Source organism: Ischnura elegans, chromosome 3 (assembly GCF_921293095.1).
Source record: "Ischnura elegans chromosome 3, ioIscEleg1.1, whole genome shotgun sequence".
Classification (NCBI taxonomy): domain Eukaryota; kingdom Metazoa; phylum Arthropoda; class Insecta; order Odonata; family Coenagrionidae; genus Ischnura; species Ischnura elegans.
The window spans coordinates 1,416,019-1,430,777 of NC_060248.1; the positions used below are offsets into that span (position 1 = coordinate 1,416,019).

Below are 14,759 nucleotides of genomic sequence, written 5' to 3' on the forward strand. Positions count from 1 at the left end.
CATAATCGCAGGAATGGATCAAAAACTTCGCTATTTCCACATAGCAATTTATTGAGACCTACCATGGTTTCGTTACAGAGTAACATTATCAAGGTGAATTTGTTTTTGATAATGACGAGCCCTTAATAATGTTACTATGCAATGAAACCATGGTACGTGTCAATAAATTACTAAGTGGAAATAGCAAAGTTGTTGATCCTTCTATTCCTATGCTTTTTTACATAATATTTTTATACATACGATGATTAGTTTTACCAATCTCTGGTGAGATAAAGCAGCTTTTAATTTCACGCTACTTCCTAACCAAGACTATATGCAATGCGTCTTAGAAATGTTTATATATAGATGACATATTTTCGTTCTTCCGAGAGGGATTTCACTGTGTCAAGTTCAGCGGTGATTCGGATGAGCGTTTTCTGATTCGTAGTGCCGCTGATTGTGCTATTTACGCGAAAAAGTTTATTCAGGAACGGAAAAATACCTTGTTAGTCACGAACATGTGCCCGATTTGTACCAACTCCGTACCTTCCGAAGAGAGGACCTAATGCACTAGTCTCCCGACGCGCACTCGAGAAATTAGGGTGGTTTCCTATTATTTTTTTAATTGCCTAAATCGAAAGATTATTACTCCTCCAGGGTTATTCCACTACGTATGGCCGGCCGTAAGTTTCTTATAGCCTGACCCGAAATTACGGCCTATACCCACTCCATTCTCGAGGGGCCATATCGTATGGCCCGGCCATAAGTCTTAACGCCCTTTTTTAGGTGGGTATGAGAATTATAATTGGTGCTATAAGTTGGGTTCACTTTTTATTTAACACTTGTGAGTTTTTGAGAAGGACGTTTGTTCTAACGTGGATAAAAAATATTCTATGTTCCTTAACGGAAATAGGCTTTATCAAAGGATAATTTTGGATTTTCTTTAAATACTGACCTGGCGGCAGACGCTGGAGATCTTAAAAAAAGTGAAGAACGGAAATCACGGACGAGAAGTAGCAGAAGAAAATTTACCGCAGGGTATTATAATATTACAGAATTGTACATGTAATGGATAGAGTTAGAACATGACATCCTACTGTGGTTCTAATCCCCTTCCTCTCCCTCCAATGGTGTAACTATTGTCCAATGGCTGCAATACTTTGCCCTCAAAAGCCGTAGAAATCCAGCCAATGCACGAAATCTAAAGATGAAATTGAAACTTTTACTTTCATTAATCTTATAATCAGAGGCTTATGTTTAGGTAGCTGTATAAAATAAAAACATCAATATGAGACTATTCTTTCCTTGATTTGTGGACGACATTTGTCCTTTACGCATCGACTTACTGAAGATTGCCTTACTGCCAAAACAATGTCTTGCCCTATGTTTCTTAGACATCCTCCCTCATGAACTGTAATGCAACGAGAATCTTAAAATATAAAACATTAAACAGCGGGTATTTCAAGCTACCTACGGCTTTTCGAAACAAGTATTAAGAAATCTGCTAGCAAATGTAGCACAGAAAGCAAATAAAAGCCCGTTCCTCCGTTCACTTTAACAGAGCATACATTAAAAAATTATTTCTAAATTTTTAACTACAAGCGAACTTTTAGTTCATCCACTATATCTACTTAAAAATTAAGTTACAACTTTTGACGCACGGAAATATTTAATTAAAATATCATCATCGTATGCGAACCGATTACCTACACCTATTCCGTATCCTCCTTATGAAATCGACGTCTTTCTTTCATATATCTAGCCAATGCCCATTGTATCCGTATGTGCTCCCCCAAAATATTCATAAATTTCTTGAAACAATCGCTATGTAATCGATGACACTTCGTAAGTTTATTTTATAACTCCTTAGGCGAGCAATGTTATTTCGTATGGCCCGTGTTATGACCGCCTCCTAGGCAGGCCATAGTATTACGGCCTTTAGGCCATAGCTACCGCCAAACTTATGGCCTTTCGCTCCAAGTAGAATCGCTCGAAGCCATACGTATGTCTCGAGGCCGTAGATATGGCCGATTTCGACTTATGGCCCGGCCATACGATTAGTGGAATAATCCTTCTGGAGTGCGAATTTCACCCTATTAAATTTTTAAATGACGATATCTATTCTTCGCGTTTAAATGAAAAGTGAAAAATTTCAAGCGCGCGAAAACGCGACGGCTAAGTATGAATGCTGGGAAAAGCCCGTGTGACGTCATTCTGGTTCCGGCTTCCGCCCTGTGAGTCCACCTAAGTGCGAGGCTATGTACGCTGCTAGCAGGTAGCAGAGTACCCTGCTAGCTGGTATCGCTTGGCTTAAATAAGGATTATTATTCCCCTATCAAACGAAGATACTTACCGACTTTAGGCAGTTTTAATAGGTGATTATTAAGAGATGTTTCCCTGAGCTCTGTGCCTCATGCATGCATTGGTAATCTCAGACGATGTAAAACTCCTATCTACTCGTATAGAAACTAGGTCCCTGTGACGTCACGTGGAGTGGCATCGCATGGGCGCCAATCTGGCCTTTTTCAAATGAGGATAAAATTGACGATTGACATTCGTCTAAACTGGGATTTTTAAAACCAAATAATTTGTATGTTATGAATACACTAATCGTGGATAACGAATCTGAATCAATGTTTTTCGTTTTCTTTGATGAAGGAAACTAACATATTGTTCTGAAAAGACCACGACTCAAGGACAATATCACGGACTCCTTCTGCACTCCTTATATTCGCTGCACAAGTCTCCCGACGCGCACTTGAGACCGTGGCTGCGTATTTAAGACGTCGAAAACGACTTTCTTTCTTAAGGTACCGCTTCTTGGCGCTCCGAAGCAGGGGCGGATCCAGGATTTCTTTTTGGGGGGGGGACACAAGCAAGGTCGCATCCAAGATTTTGTTCTGGGGGGGGGGGCTCGTAATACAAAATGTACGCAATGATAATGGGACCGTATTAAAAATCTCGCATATTTTTAAAGGGTCCGGGGGGAGGCACATCCCCCCGTACCCCCCGTTAGATCCACCTATGTATCTGCATATACATAATACCCTGCAAGCCGCCTAAAAGGCATGTGGCAGGGGGTGTTAGGACACCAGCCGTTAAACAGCTAAAAAAATGAAGTGCTCTAACGAAGTTGGGACTAGCGCTTATTGAAGTCGTTTATGGTTCGGAGGAAAATCGAATTCGCATATCTATCCATTCGGCAAAATATCTCTTAATTTCTGGCTTCTATCGGACCTGGAAATATAGTGTGGCTCCAATATTATGTTCTCTGTGTCGCTCTTAAAGATATTCTCAATTGTTCAAGCAGTCTAAGCCTAGCGCGCAGCCTCCGAGTCTCCAGTGGCTCCCAGCCTAATTCCCTTAACATCTGGGTAACACTGTCAGTGCGCCCGTAGCAGTATTTTTGACGAACCGCGCAGCCTTCCTTCGTATTTTATTCAGTTCGCGGATTAAGTCTTTCTGCACCGGATCCCAAATGATATCGCTGCATATTCAAGGTGCGGTCATTGAAACCATAGCTACCACACACAGTATTTCGGCCAACCAGAATTCACGTCCGCTAACAGCGGTCGTAACGCCACGATTTGCGCTTTCATTGAATCGCGGTTGTATCTACGGTAAGTGACTGATTACGAGATGGTAAAAGGGACGGTGGGAATGAGAAAGACACTGATTTGGAATATCATGGGTTGAGTAATAACTTTTTTAGTTGCTTAGAATCTACCGCCGGAGTTATTACCCTGAGATACTGAAAATGTGATCAAGTAATTTAGGATAAAAAACTATGACACTTATGCCGCAGTATCGTAGCCAGGGGGAGGTCGGGACCCCTCCTCCTCGAAATCAGGGGTGCAGACTTTGAAAAAATATTTGGGGGGGCCCAAACCAGGGATTATGCCCCGGGAAATTAGAACCCTGATAACTTTAATCTCGATATCTGTACACTCCGGGGAAAATCGACAAGCCTGACACTGTTTTTCCTCACACCCATAAGGAATTTTAGAGGGGGCTTGGGCCCCCTCACACCACATGGAGTGCAGGGGCCACTGCTCGAAATGTAATACAACGAAATAATACTTTGCATCAAACAAAAAAATTATTGATCATGAATTTACAAAAAAATTCTTTACCTGAAGTATTAAGATAATAAAAAGTGTTAAGAGTAGTTTATATCTCTCTACTGAGTACCCCGTTTTTCAAAAATTACCCCCCTTCCTAATTTTGGACCCCCCCCTCCACCTGAACAAAATTTCTGGCTGCCCCACTGCTCTGCCAATCACGTTATGAACAGACATCCTTAAAAAATTAGGGGAAAACTCACCGAAATCTTTTTTTCCGAAGCTGTGCAGAGACTTCTTTTTATCGGCTGAGGCAATTTCGCAGCTACGATGAATGCCTCGGCCAAACTTTGGTTCAGTCAAATCTCGCGGTAACCGCTATCAGCCACTTGAAATCGTGGAGCAGCTACGATGTCAGCGGAATACTCTTTTCAGGAACTTCTCCCGGCCAACGGAAAGATCCCACGAGCTAATTCACGCCATCAAGTTGCTCCCAGTAATCTCATCGCACTAATACTATAATTCTTACTTCGACTGGGGTCTGAAAATGTAAAAAAAGATAACTTAAGCACACAAAATGAAAAATAGAAGAAAAAATTGCCTCAGTATTTAAAAAATTACTACGAATCAAAAAAATTAAATTAAAAAATGGCTTGCAACTCATTAATCATCAACATAATGTTCAAATACTTACCCAAATACGGCACCTTTTTGGCCACACCGTAACGAAGGCACGTCTCGTGAAAAAGCGAAAGATTTAAATCCGGAACTCAAATTAGATAACTCATCATTAACATCGTTAAATGAACTATGCAAGCCAGCTACACGAACGATGCGGCATCGTCAATGCACTGCGACTGAATATAGTTTCAATGAATGAGCGAAATCACGGCTGTGAAAGAAAGCGAACCGAAGTCGGCCAGTGCAGTGCAGATAGTAGGAGCTCCCGACTGAAGACCTATATTGTCAGTGGGACTCGCATTGAAGAACGCCGGCCAAATGACAGGCGTCACGCTGAGCAGCTCAATTTACGCTGAGGTTCAGTGGCGATAGGGGAGGGTTGGGAGGGGAAGGGGGGATGGCCACCACCCCTACCCCGCCTCCTCCCCCTTCCCTGATTCGCAGTGCAGCGATCGCCAGGAACAGTCCCTCCCGGGCGACGTCAATGCCACCTTCCGCCGTCAGATTGCGCCCCCACGCGGGAGATTACAACGACCGACTCGCGAGTAAAATAGGAGATATTGCTCTACGGAACGAAGAGTGGATCCAGGATTTTGTTCAGGGGGGATTTGGGGCACAAGGATACCTCGTAATACAAAACGATCCCAATGATAATGGGACCGCATTAAAAATTTCGCATATTTTTAAAGGGTCCGGGGGGGAGGCACATCCCCCCGTACTCCCCCCCCCTTTAGATCCACCTATGTATCTACATATACATAATACCCTGCAAGCCGCCTAAAGGGCGTGTGATGGAGGTGTTAGGACACCAGCCGTATACAGCTAAAAAATGAAGTGCTGTAACGAAGTTGGGACTAGCCCTTATTGAAGTCGTTTATGGTTCGGAGGAAAAACGAATTCGCATATCTATCCATTCGGGAAAACAACTCTCTTAATTTATCGCTTCTATCGGACCTGGAACTAAAGTGTGGCTATAATATTATGTTCTCTGTGTCGCTCTTAAAGATATTATCAATTGCTCAAGCAATCTAAGCCTAGCGCGCAGCCTCCGGGTCTCCAGCGGCTCTCAGCCTGATTCGCTTAACATCTGAAAAACGCTGTCTGTACGCCCGTAGCAGTTTTTGTCGAATGGCGTTGATATCCTTTGTATTTCATTCAGCTCGCGGATTAAGTCTTTCTGCACCGGATCCCATACGTTCGCTGCATATTCAAGGTGCGGTCGGATGAGAGCAAAATAACACCTTTCTTTTACTTTCTCATCCGAAAATCTTTCCACAATACGCTTGACGAATCCTAATTTCTTCAGGTCTATGCCGCAATTATTCTTTACATGTGTTCCCCACGTGAGGTTCGAGGTTATCGTAACTCCCAGGTACCTCACTTCGTCTGTTGCCTTTATGTTAATACCATCCATTGCATAAACATGGTTAGAGTTGGGCGAATTCCGCAAGAAATGTACAGATCCATGGTCGAACCAATTTCAACGCAGACTCCGCTTTCATTCATAGCCCTGATGAGAGTTCTATATGAAGTGAAACCTTGGCTACAACTTTTTTGCATCATATACATTTGACCTATACTCCAAGAGTTATTTTACCATTAATTAATCGCGGTCAAGAAAAGAAGAAAAAAGTAAGTATCCATTATTTTGTTCTGGGGGAGCACAAGGATACCTCGTAATACAAAACGAACGCCATGATAATGGGACCGTATTGAAAATCTCGCATATTTTTAAAGGGTCTCGGGGGGGGATATATGCCCCCCTTAGATCCGCCTATGTACAGAACCATGGTCAAACTAATATTAACGGAGACTGCGCCCGTTCGACTAATGGCTGCGAAATCACACTAGCAGAAAAGACAATCTAATGAAAAGTCCCTCATTAGAAAGTTGATGGTTGCAACGCCATGGTTAATATGAAATAAAGATATACGTAAACAGTTCTGAGGGAGAGGTCCGTGGGGTCCGGACCCCCCGAAATAAAAAAAAACCTATTTCGTTCCTTAATAAAAGGAAACAGAATATTGAAAAATCATGAAACGACAAAATATTTCTTGTAAAAATGAAGAGTCATCGTTTATGAAAGTGTTACAACTAGTATAAAACCCTACACTTAGTACCTACCATGTTTTTCAAAGAATGTCCACTCTGGTTTTGGACCCCCTCCAAACGAAATTCCTGGCTACCCTACTACTCGTAAAGAACTCCAAACCATTCCAATACTTAAGGAAATGAAAGGAAATTTCCTTGTCTTCAAAGAAATCTTTGAGATCAAGAACCGTCAGAAATTGCCACCCTCCGAACCTCACAATTCGACTTACTATTCAACTTTATCCCCTCCCTTTAACTATCCAGAAGCGTTACCGTTTCTTCATTGCGATCGACTAAACTGAATTGACCCTTATCGATATTAACCGCAGACGGCCTTTGTCCTCGACTGGTTAAAAGGGTGATACATAAGTGATGTTCCGGCGTGGAGTGGCTGGACACGCTATATATGCTTCAAAATTCGATTAAAGCGGAAAAGACACCCTAAACCTTCTTTCAACAATTATCTTCGAATTCAAACCATTTCTTTCGGGTGAAAATTTCACAATTATAGACGATTACTACTGTCTGTAAAAAAAAGGCAACATACCCGAGTCTGAGGAGCTCTAGCGTCCAAACGAAACAATCAATTTCAATGCAACAAAAATCATACGAAAGAGAAATTATTTCTACGTTGTGTCATTTACTTTTAAAAACTTTTGGCTCAATAGTGTTTCCCGTACTTAATTTTTCGTCAAAAAAGTACCCGATTGTTGCGCGTAAAATCCAGTTGTACAAATTTAAGCGCTTGGCATTCCCGTAGTTTTTGATTCTATGACTTTCAATTTTAATATAAAGAAGCCATATCTATTGTTAGCAGTTCACCGAATACAAATTGTTTATACCACTAAAGTTAACGGAGTTGTCGTAAACAACGCAAACCTCTGCTAACTTCGAAACCAGTGGGTCAATTGAAAATTGATTGGTACTGCTGTCTTCAGTAGAATGTTAGTAATGCAAGTACATAGAGAATGTATATAAAATATCAATAATAACGTCAATATCACTTATTATTTATCTAGATGTTTCTATACGCGCACCGGCAGCTCCGTCGCGTCGTGGGAGGGGGAGGCGAAAAGAGACGCGTGGTTGCTACGGACTCGCCAGACGGCGCACTTCCTTTAAATGACCGGCTCGCGGTTCCTTTAAATGACCGACTCACGCGATGAAAGTATCGTTGTTGCACCCTTCATGTAAACCTAAGGTCAGGTTGGGCTGAGCTTTCATCAAAATGCTTTTCTGCGACGTAAATTATAAGCCATAATAGCATAAATTTTCTCGTATGGTAAAAAACTATTTGAATCAATTGCCATCAGCATATCCCATGTGGGATTTGGAAACGTAGGACACTCATTCCTCAAATAGAAACCGTGGTCTTAAAATTGCTTTAGGACACTAGTTTATTTGATGTGGGGGGGGGGGGTGGATGAATGGGGGCCTCGGCTGGGATTCATGCGGGGGCACCCCGAGATAAAGATTTTGGAAATTACATCCCACGAAATGGATTTTGACGCTTTTTTTGCTCTAATAAGCAGTGGCGGCTTGCCTATTAAAGGACTCTCGGACGCCGCCCCACCCAAAGATTCGAAAAAGGAAAAAAAAATTAAATACCCATTCAATTACAATTATACATCTAATTAACCAAAGTGTTTTTTCAATCGCACATATCGAAAATGTAGGAAAATCACTCAAAAATAGTGCGGTAAGTTTTAATTTGCAGTCGTGGGGCGCTGGCCAGAACGTCCCAATCCATATTAACATGCAGTCATATGAAGAGTGGTAGTGTTGGGGGCTGCTGGTGCTATGACGCGTCTAAGCTTGTGCCTTGTGGAAGTCTTGGGACGCCGCCCGACAACGCGGAGAACGACGTATCAGTGAGTTGTGATCGCCGCGCCGTCCGGTGGCCTTATAATCTTGGCGTTGCAGTGTTGCAGAATACCTTGTTTTGGTGACCAGTTGACTTATTATGTGTAAATTGTTTTATCGAATGAGTGATTGGTATGTAAATAGGCCTAGTTTTAGTTGAGTTAATCGAGTTAGTGATTGTTAATGCTATAGTGTTAGTGATTGCTTGGTGTATTAAAGAGTCATAATGGTCTCGTCTCTTTCCGACGATGTGAATTTTATTGTTAGTAATGGTATTATGGAACTGCAATATAGGATTGAGCTCAAGAATTTAGGCCCCCCTAGGTCTATAGTAAAAGAAATTCAACAACAAAAAGTCTCCAAAGCACGAAAGTTTCGTTCGAAAATTTTAAAATAATTTGTACAACTATGCGCTCATTGGTTGTGTGGGTGCGTGGTCAATCATTCTTTTTTTCTAACTTTTTTGTAATGAGAGTTACAGGCCGTGCATGGGCGGTGGATGGTGTCTCGGATTTAAAACATTTGAATGATTAGTAAGTCAGAAAACATAAATTGAGTGAAAAACATGATAATGCTTATTGTTGAGTATGCCGTGTTAGGCAAAGTTGACATTAGTCCAATTAGATAGTGCGTGCAGATTAAGAATTGAAAAACTAAATGAAGAAGTCTAAAAATGCCTAAAAACCTTTACGTAGGTACTAAGTAAATTGATAGATGTCAATAGTATATTTAAGCCTTAGAGTATCTAATAGTATATTTTAATCTTCTATGTTATTTCTACTGTATAGATACATTTTTCTCAACTTATACGCAACCAAACTCTACAAATGAAGTACCAAAATGCACAGAATTTATGAGAGAACAAGCGACGGCATATCTTAATTCCTAAATATTGCTATTGTTTCCTAAAATTCGTTTTTAAATAATAAAAAAAACAAAAACCGGTAAGTATTCCTGACGTTAACGGCGCACAAACTGATACTTTTGTTCATTTGCGACAATATCTCGTATTCCTAAAATAACTTTTATCAACATGCGGCTGATTCCACATTCAAGTCTCCTGATGATACGAAAGTGTGTGTCATCATGTGCGTTTAACAGAGGATAGTGTAATTACTTCCAATGTTGTGTTTAAAGAGGTCCTCTGACCTGGGAGCGGGTGAATCACGCTCGTCAAGTTTTATTTGGATAACTAGGTATTTTTGTTGAAAAAAAACGGAACATATGGCATCAAATTTAAGACCTAGATTGCCTTAAAAACTAACTAAAGATACACAAATTATATAAAAATTTTGACCCCTCGATGGAGATGGACCCCCCCCCCCCCCCCCAAGCATTTGACTCACGAGCCGCCACTTCTAATAAGAGGATAAAAGTTTTTTGAATTATCCATTTCGTCAGAAACAAAAGACTGTAAAATTGAAACACATATTAAATTGTATTTTTTTTCTTTTCAATGTTTATAGAATCATGGTGGTGAGGCCGGTTTCCATCCTGAGACTCTGGATTTCCCCGGTTTTGCTTGGATGGCGAGCTTTCACGGTACGGAGGTGTGGTGGTGGAGATTGCAAAGGTTTTCGTTGCGAAGGGAAAGTAAAATTTCATTAAAAATTTTAGGTTTTCCCGGCGTATAGATTGATGAACAGTTTCTCAGGATTCAAAACCTCGGGAGTGTACAGCGTCCCGTGTGAGTGCGGTCACGTTTACATTGGGGACACTGGCCGCACAATCGAAAAACGTCTGACGGAGCACGAAAGATGCATACGCCCGTTTTATCCGCTAAAGTCGGCGATAGCGGCACTCACTTTCGCGTGCCAACTCTTGGCAAGTAGAATGCGTGGCGCGGCGCCGACGCTTCCCGCCCGCCCGCGCCGCGGAGACCTGCACCCAAGAAGCGGCTGGATGTCTCCTTTCTTTCCGCTGCTGCCAACACCCGCTCCTGCACCGCCCGCTGGAACAGCGGAATCAATCAAGATTCCGCTGACAAAGCGGGAAAAGAAGCAGCGCTTGCAAGCCGCCGCTCCCTCTAAATCTGCCGGCTTCTTTGTCTTCTCTGTCCATCCACGATTCCATGGAGGCCATGAGTACAATTGCTGCCAATCTTCAGGCAACTCTACAACTCCTGGCGTCCACCATGGCGCAATTACCTGATATCATTCAGTACATCAACAATGGCCAATAAATTACAACGAAAGCAACTCACAGTCGTCTCGTGGAACGCGGGCGGCGCCGTGGCGCGGAAAACTGCAGAGCTCATCGCATTTTTGGCTCGGCAAAAATGCAATGTGGCCCTCATTCAAGAGACACAGCTGAAGCCGAATAGCCGCTGGACTATTCCCAAAAGTGCTCTGCGTTGATCGCAATACCGGCGCCAACGGCGGCGGAACGGCGATCATCGTCGCGGATCACATCAATGCACAGAGATTCTCTTTAGATACTTTGCCATCATCGATCGAGACAACTGCCATCGCCCTGGAGATGGAAGACGGCCCGCTGCGACTCATCAGCGTTTACTATCCGCCGCGTAATACCTTGCGTGCGGAGGACATAAATGCGTTGTTTACATCTGACGAGCCGACGATCGCAGCGGGCGATTACAACACCAAACACCCCGCTTGGCACTCCAGAGTCGAGAATCAGAAAGGACGCCACCTTTTGAAGATCATCACGCAGCGAGGGATTACCGTCAGTGGGCCGCGGACGCCGTCTCGTTACAACACGCAAGGGGAAGGCGATGTGCTCGATATCGCATTGCACAATCTCCCGTCGGCGTTGTCTGCGAAATCTATACACGCGCTGGACAGCGACCACGTACCGGTTCTATTCCATCTAAACCGGCGCCCAGTCGCGCTGCTTCAACGTATCATCAAAGATTACCGAAATGCCGATTGGGAGATATATCTTACCGAGGTGACGACGGGTATGGAGCACCGCCTGCCACTCACCCCTCTCATCACACCGAAAGACATCGACCGGCAAGTGGCTACGCTGACGGAAATCGTCACGGAGGCGATGGAGAAATCGGTGCCGACCAAAACAGCTCGAAGCTGGAATTATCTCGCTCTTCCTTTCCACATTCGATGTCTTATCCGGACCAAAAACTATCTTCGTCGCACATTCCATCGGCAGAGACATCCAGAGGCAACGCAGATAAGGCCCGGATGAACGACGCGAGACATCGAGTGCGCGATGCCATCAAAGACTTCAGGTAATCATCACGGGATTCAAAGATCAGCTCTCTGGATCTCGCCGACGCGACGGCTCACTTTGGCGCATGGCGAAAGCTTTGCGCGATACATCGGCGGAATGAGCACCACTTTGAACGGAAATCGGCCCGATCTACTCGCATCAATCATAGGCGGACGCAATGGCTGAGTATCTGGAGAGAATCTTCTCCCCCCTTCCACCAAAGGCTGGCATTCTATGCCCACTGCAACAACCTGTCTCTTTCCGCACGCTTAGCAGAGAGAGGTGGGGGCTTTACGGACAACCAGCGGCAGAGGAGGTGGAGGACTCGGGGGGGGGGGGGAGGGGGGGAACCGGAGCTCCCCGCCCCCACTCAGGCAGCGGCGGAGCCGGCGGCAGAGGAGAAGGGGGAGGTTACAAGCCACCGAAGCTCCCCCTTCCCTTCCCAGCCGGCTGCGGGCGGCCTACCGGCCGTTCACCAACTGCAGACAACGACAACAGCACAACGCCACGCACGCCCTAGCCTTTGCCTGTACTCGACCGGGTCTCCGATCACCTCCCACAATCCTCCCTCTCCCCCCTCAGCTATGAACCACTCACAACATCGGCCACGCGACCAGTGGCGCCGACTCCATGGGGCCTGAGGGGGCCGGATCCCCCTCAAAAATTCATTATGGGTGTGAGAAAAAATTGTCAGGCTTGTCGATTTTCCCCGGACTGTCCAGATATCGAGATTCGAGTTATCAGGGTTCTAATGTTGATCACATGATTCTTTTTAAAAGCTTAAAAAACTTAAAATTCACTACTTATAAAATTTCCCGGGGCAAGATCCCCGGTTTGTCCCCCCCCCCCCCCCAATGTTTTTTGTAATTCGGCGTCCCTGCACGCGACTCCCATGCACTTGCATGCGTGGAAGACCACAGGCAGAGAATATAGAAGCGGCGACGACCAATGCACTTGGTTCTCGCCGGTTAACTCATCCCGCCTCCCACCACTCTCCCACGCGCCCCCCAAAGCAGAGGACAACGTCATGTGCACGCGTGGGAAGCCAAGGACTTCGAAGCGGCTAAAAATTCCAATGCGGCGAACAATACCGACTGTTCTCGCCGCTATGCACAACCTGCGATACACCCGGCGACTAGCATCCCATCTACGAAGAGGAAGAGGCGAGTTCGAGACGGAGGAGAGAAAGCGCCCGATATTTTGGTATCCCATCTTCTCCAAGCGGTGAAAAACACCAAGGCAAAGAAAGCACCACGACCTGACGGCATCACCGGCGCCGCCATCCGAGCCATGCCGCGCTCAACGGCATTCATTCTGCTGGGCATAATGAACGCGTGCGTCTCTATTGCAATCTTCCCATCTCAATGGAAGCGCGCACGCGTCATTTGCATAGTTAAGCCTGGTAAATCGCCCAGCCGCTTGGAGAATTATCGGCCGATTTCTCTCCTCAATTCGCTGGGGAAATTATTCGAGATCGTCCCATTACAGCACCTTCGCAGGATGAGCTGGATCTTCTCCCGGACTACCAATCCGGCTTCCGGAGCGAGCATTCAACAACTCATGAAGTCGCACGTCTGCTGAACTATGTCGTTGAGGGCTTCCACTGTAATCCACATACAGCTGGAGGCTTCTTCGACATCAGCAAAGCTTTCGATAAAGTGTGGCATGAAGGCTTGCTCTGGAAGCTGATGTGCTTCGGTTTTCCACGTTGGTGTCTTCGCATCATCGCGGCCTGGCTCCGGGAAAGAAGCTTCTCCGTGGCATGGGGTCCGGCGACATCGATGCAGCGGCGAATAACAGCAGGCGTCCCGCACGGATCCGTTCTTTCGCCGCTGCTATTCAGCATCTTCACGGCTGACTTTCCGAGCAACTTCGGCCCGAACGTGATGGCGGCACTGCCCGCCAGATCGTCACAGCAGTAGTGATGGGCAAAGTCGACCATTTTAGTGATTCAATCATTTTGACTCGAGTCACATAAATGATTCAATCAATTGATTCAATGATTATGATCGAAAAGACTCAAAGGAATCAAGATCGAAAAGCAGTGACGCCGACTCCATGGGGCCTGAGGGGGCCCGAGCCCCCCCAAAAATTCGTTACAGATGTGAGGAAAAAATGTGTTAGGCTTGTCGATTTTCCCCAGTGTTCAGATATCGAGAGTCGAGTGATCAGGGTTCTAATGTTGATCTTATGACTCTTCTAAAATGCATAAAAAACTTAAAATTCACTACTTATAAAATTTACCGGGGCCAGGTCCCCAGTTTGGGCCCCCCAATATTTTTCGTAAGTCGGCACCCCTGTTGAAAAGGCTCAATCAATGGATGCAATAAATCACTTTGAATAATCGAATAAATACTGCCTCATCTGCGAAGAGCATTGGTAACGCTTATTGCTATCCATATTATCATTTCATATACTATTTTGATTGTGGATTCCTAGATGAGTTAACTAGATTGAAAAAATTAAGGAAGTAGTGTCATGAAAATATTTGGGAAGACAAAACTGCCACAGTTTCTTAACACTGATAGAATAATTTCAAACTATATATCTCAAAATATAACACAAAATACACCACACACTATGCATGAATCTGATGTGCAGGATAATTTTATGAACGGCACAATAAAATGTTAACAGCTGCAACATCTACTTCTTAACGTTCTCCTGCAAAAGTCACCTTAATATTTTCCTTTTCGTGTATTGGTGTTATTAATACTGATTAACTCTGGAAAACATATAAGAAAAATATTACACAAGTATTCAGTTTTTTATATCGTAGTATAAAATTTTCTCACAACTATTTCTGCCCTGTCGAAGAGAGATCAAGCATCGATCGTTCCAAATTTTGAAATAAACCGGAAACCGGGATGATTTATATGAAACCGGAAGTCGGAA

The 14,759-nt window shown here is 44.3% G+C and overlaps 1 protein-coding gene across 1 annotated transcript in view; it reads right to left on the reverse strand.

The window, feature by feature from the left end:
- The window catches only part of LOC124156646 (putative nuclease HARBI1), a 32,862-nt gene extending 21,233 nt beyond the window's left edge, over positions 1-11,629 (reverse strand). The window contains exons 1-2 of the mRNA XM_046531303.1: positions 11,582-11,629; positions 10,481-10,626 (exon numbers count right to left, since the gene is read on the reverse strand). Coding sequence (XP_046387259.1) covers positions 10,481-10,626; positions 11,582-11,629 — 194 coding nt within the window. The remainder of the gene's footprint in view (positions 1-10,480; positions 10,627-11,581) is intronic.
- Between the last annotated feature and the right edge of the window lie 3,130 nt (positions 11,630-14,759).